Below are 3,446 nucleotides of genomic sequence, written 5' to 3'. Positions count from 1 at the left end.
GCCGAGTTCACAGGAAACTTTGGCCTCCAGCTCTGTTTGCCCTACGTTGCTCCTTTTCGACTTCTCGAGAGTTGGGAGAAGCTCCGAGTTCTCTCTGATTATTTGATGAAACAAGAGATATTTTATTTTGCTCATTCGAATCATTGGAAACCATGCTATTAATACCAATACGTCTTATTAAAAACTCCAGCTTGTTAAGGTGTCCATTCTTAACTGAAACTGGCAGTGGGTGGTGGAGGTGGATTATTCGTCTTCTTTTTTTTCCCCCCAAATGATTCGGCACATGTGAAAAGTTTTGATTCTCACTAAAAATTTAAACTGAAATATTGATACCGGCATTACGTATTACCGTTCCATCTCTTAACTGAGAGAATAGGGACTCTCAGGAAAAATTAAGAGGCCAGGCAGTGTGGGCATAAGATGTATAATAAGAATATTTCAGTGTAATAGATGTTAGAATGGCGAAATACAGCACAAGCATCCACCAGCTTCCGAGCACGAACCACACAGACAAAACCAGCAGAGAGAAATTGACTCGACAAATGGATTCATACCAATCATTTGGCTTTTCTGGATGAATCAACCAATTCTCTCATACATACAAGTATTCTGGCAGTGGGACAGCGTTTTCGACGAGACATTGAACAAGGAAGTCGAGTGCCACTGGCCTCAAGTGCTTGCTTGATAACATGCGGAACGTAGTCACACGAACCTGGAGAACATGCAGAACATGCAGCCAATGAACTTCCGATTTTCTACATGGTATCCAATTTACCACCCTGAGCTATTAGTGGGGGAGGCGCTGGTGAAAGATACTAACAGTATCAAAAGTTGGGGAGCCCATCAAAGTGAGTGCCTTCTTTTCCTTTCGTGGGCTCGTGGGCATCTCTGTTGTCGGCCGAGCTTGGCTTACGTCATCGACCAACGGAGGGTTTCATAATCACCGCTGGCCTGCTCCTTAGCACGGCTCGCTAAAAGCGGGGAGTGGAGATTTTACAATCCCGGAGAGTGCAGGAAGCAGATTGATGAGGATGAGTGAACGGCTCAACATAGCAAGGCGGGAGCCATAAATGGATCGGGATTCATGAGGTAAAGGGAGTGCATGTACTCCGTACAGTACATGTGTATGCATGCACCTGTGCTGCTGCATCGTTTTACGTTCCCAAGAATGCTTACCAGCGCCAAGAGCTCCCTACCAATATGGAGGCTCAGCGCCCACAGTCCTGGCGGTCTCGAACCTCCCCACGACAGCGCATGAAACACGACTCAAACCATCCCAGCCGTTGCGTTCCACATGTCATACACCCCCCACACACTGGCGGCCATGCTCAATGCCCCAACCATTCTGTCCGGCACTCCCACCCCATCCTCAAAGCTCCAATGCACACACAGAGGCAACCAAGCCAGGCTATTCACAAGACTCTTCTTCCACCTCCTTTCCCTCTCCCTCTGCCGTTCCCTCTGACGTTCCAATTCCAGTTCCAGTTCACTTCCTCCATCCCCTCCCCCTTCTCTGTCCCCCATGCCCATACCTATGCCCATCTCCCCCCTCCCCTCCCGGCCCGCCAACACATACTCCCTCCACACCCTCACAAACTCTAACAACATATGCCCCAACCACGCCCGTGTGCTCCACGCATACCACCTGCCCACAGACCCCCACCGCTCCACCGCCCGCCGGCCCACCACCCCCTTCGCCGCCAGGTGTGCCACGTTCTCCAGCCCCTGATACACCACGTTAGCGCCTATCTGCGCGTACGCGATCGTGCGGAGCACAGGGTCCGCGGGCGGTGCCGCCAGGGTTTCCGAGCCCCAGGACCAGAGCGAGAGGAGGCCAAGGAGGCGGATCGTTGTGCGCGTTTCGGAAATCAGGGCGGAGAGGGCGAGGAGGCGTGGTTGTTTTGGTTGTGGTGGTGACGGTGATGATGATGGTGGTGATGATGGCGATGATGAGCGGAGGAGGATGGAGCGCAAGCGCAAGCGCGTGATGATGGAGCGGAGTGGTGGCGAGCGGAGGAGGTAGTACAGGATTTCCGAGTTATATTGGATCATTGCGAGGAGCCGTTCTTGGCCGGATGCGGTGGAGATGAACCTTTTATATGTGATATATAGAAAAAGAATTAATTTTCGCTTGTTCTGTAGACATGTACCCTGTTCTCCCCCCTTCTCCCCCCCCTTTCCGGGAGAAGAACTAGTCGATAGACCTCGCAGTAGTAAAAGAAAACTTACCGGTCTAACCGCCGAATCATCACATCTGATTTTCCAAGAGCCCTCTTGGGTGCCAAACACTGCCATCTCGTTTTCGGTAGCGGGCTGTTGGTGGAGCTGCCTGTGTTGCTTTTCGACTCGGACTCGGTTTTCTCTGGAGGTGCTTGCTTTGCTGGAGACGCCGCGGTCTCCCCGGGTCGCGCGGTCGTTTCCGACAACTCTGCCATCGTGATTGTATTTTTGTTTTTTATTTTTTATTTTTTATTTTTATTCTTTTTCACTAACGCTCAGATGACAAGTTGAGGCATGGTAAGGAGTAGATAGGAATCGGGGCTGCTAAGAATAAGAATTATCAGTATTCCACATGACCCGCGCGCTAGTAACGTGACTCAACCACCCAACGAACTCATCCACCCAATGAACTCTAAAAAAAGCACTCTATAGAGCCGTTAATTTTCAACTGTAGCACAACAATGCAATAAGATATTAATATTATTTATTAAAGATTAAAACTATATGTAGAATACATCATATAAATATATATGATTAATTCAGAGAATGATTGCTTGGCCTAATTATCCACTCAGAACATGAAACTCGTGGTTTTGAAACAGTTGAATCAGATTGCAGTGGAGAAGATGTCAGAGAAGAAATATCATTTGATTCCACTGGAGGAGTCTGTATGTGGCATTTATTACTGCTTTTAGAAGGTTGTATAGAGCTTCTACAGTGTTTTGAGTCCACTGTTGATCTTTTTATAGACCTCTTTGAAGCCTTTGTGAGTGTTTACTTTATCAACTCTGCTTCATAACATTTAACAGCACATTCTTCCTTCTCTTTTTGCAGTTGAAGTTTCTGTTCATCTTGCTGTTGCTTCTTTATAAGATGTTTAGCTGCAGCTGCAGCTTTGATCTCCTTGCAATGTTGAGTAGTTTCTAAACATTTCTTCTTACATTATTCCTTTCACTTCATAAGTTTTATCTGTTTTTATTTATGAAGAATTGCTCATTGAAGCTTCATATCCTTCTTGTATGCCTGGTTATTGATTTTTGCATTTTCATTAACATCTGCTTGCTCTCTCGCGGCCTGCATCTTAGTGAGAGAAAAGAATTGAGCAAGTTGAGAGATTTGATAAATTAAGCAATTCTATACATCTATTTTATTTGCATCACTTATATCTTTTCAATAAAGATTTTATAACTCTTTTCATCGGAATTATCATACATCAAAAGGTCTTT

The 3,446-nt window shown here is 46.5% G+C and overlaps 1 protein-coding gene across 1 annotated transcript; it reads right to left on the bottom strand.

The window, feature by feature from the left end:
* Window positions 1–1,266: 1,266 nt before the first annotated feature.
* HCAG_02450 (predicted protein) lies at window positions 1,267–2,435 on the bottom strand (the record flags this gene model as incomplete). The annotated part of the gene is made up of 2 exons (XM_001542229.1): window positions 1,267–2,092; window positions 2,230–2,435. The coding sequence occupies 2 exons, from the start codon at window positions 2,433–2,435 to the stop codon at window positions 1,267–1,269; spliced, it is 1,032 nt and encodes a 343-aa protein (XP_001542279.1).
* Window positions 2,436–3,446: the final 1,011 nt, after the last annotated feature.

Source organism: Histoplasma capsulatum, genomic scaffold (assembly GCF_000149585.1).
Source record: "Histoplasma capsulatum NAm1 scaffold_2 genomic scaffold, whole genome shotgun sequence".
NCBI classification, from domain to species: domain Eukaryota; kingdom Fungi; phylum Ascomycota; class Eurotiomycetes; order Onygenales; family Ajellomycetaceae; genus Histoplasma; species Histoplasma mississippiense.
The sequence above is the reverse complement of the archived record's forward strand: the minus strand, read 5'-3'. Positions and strand labels throughout refer to the sequence as shown.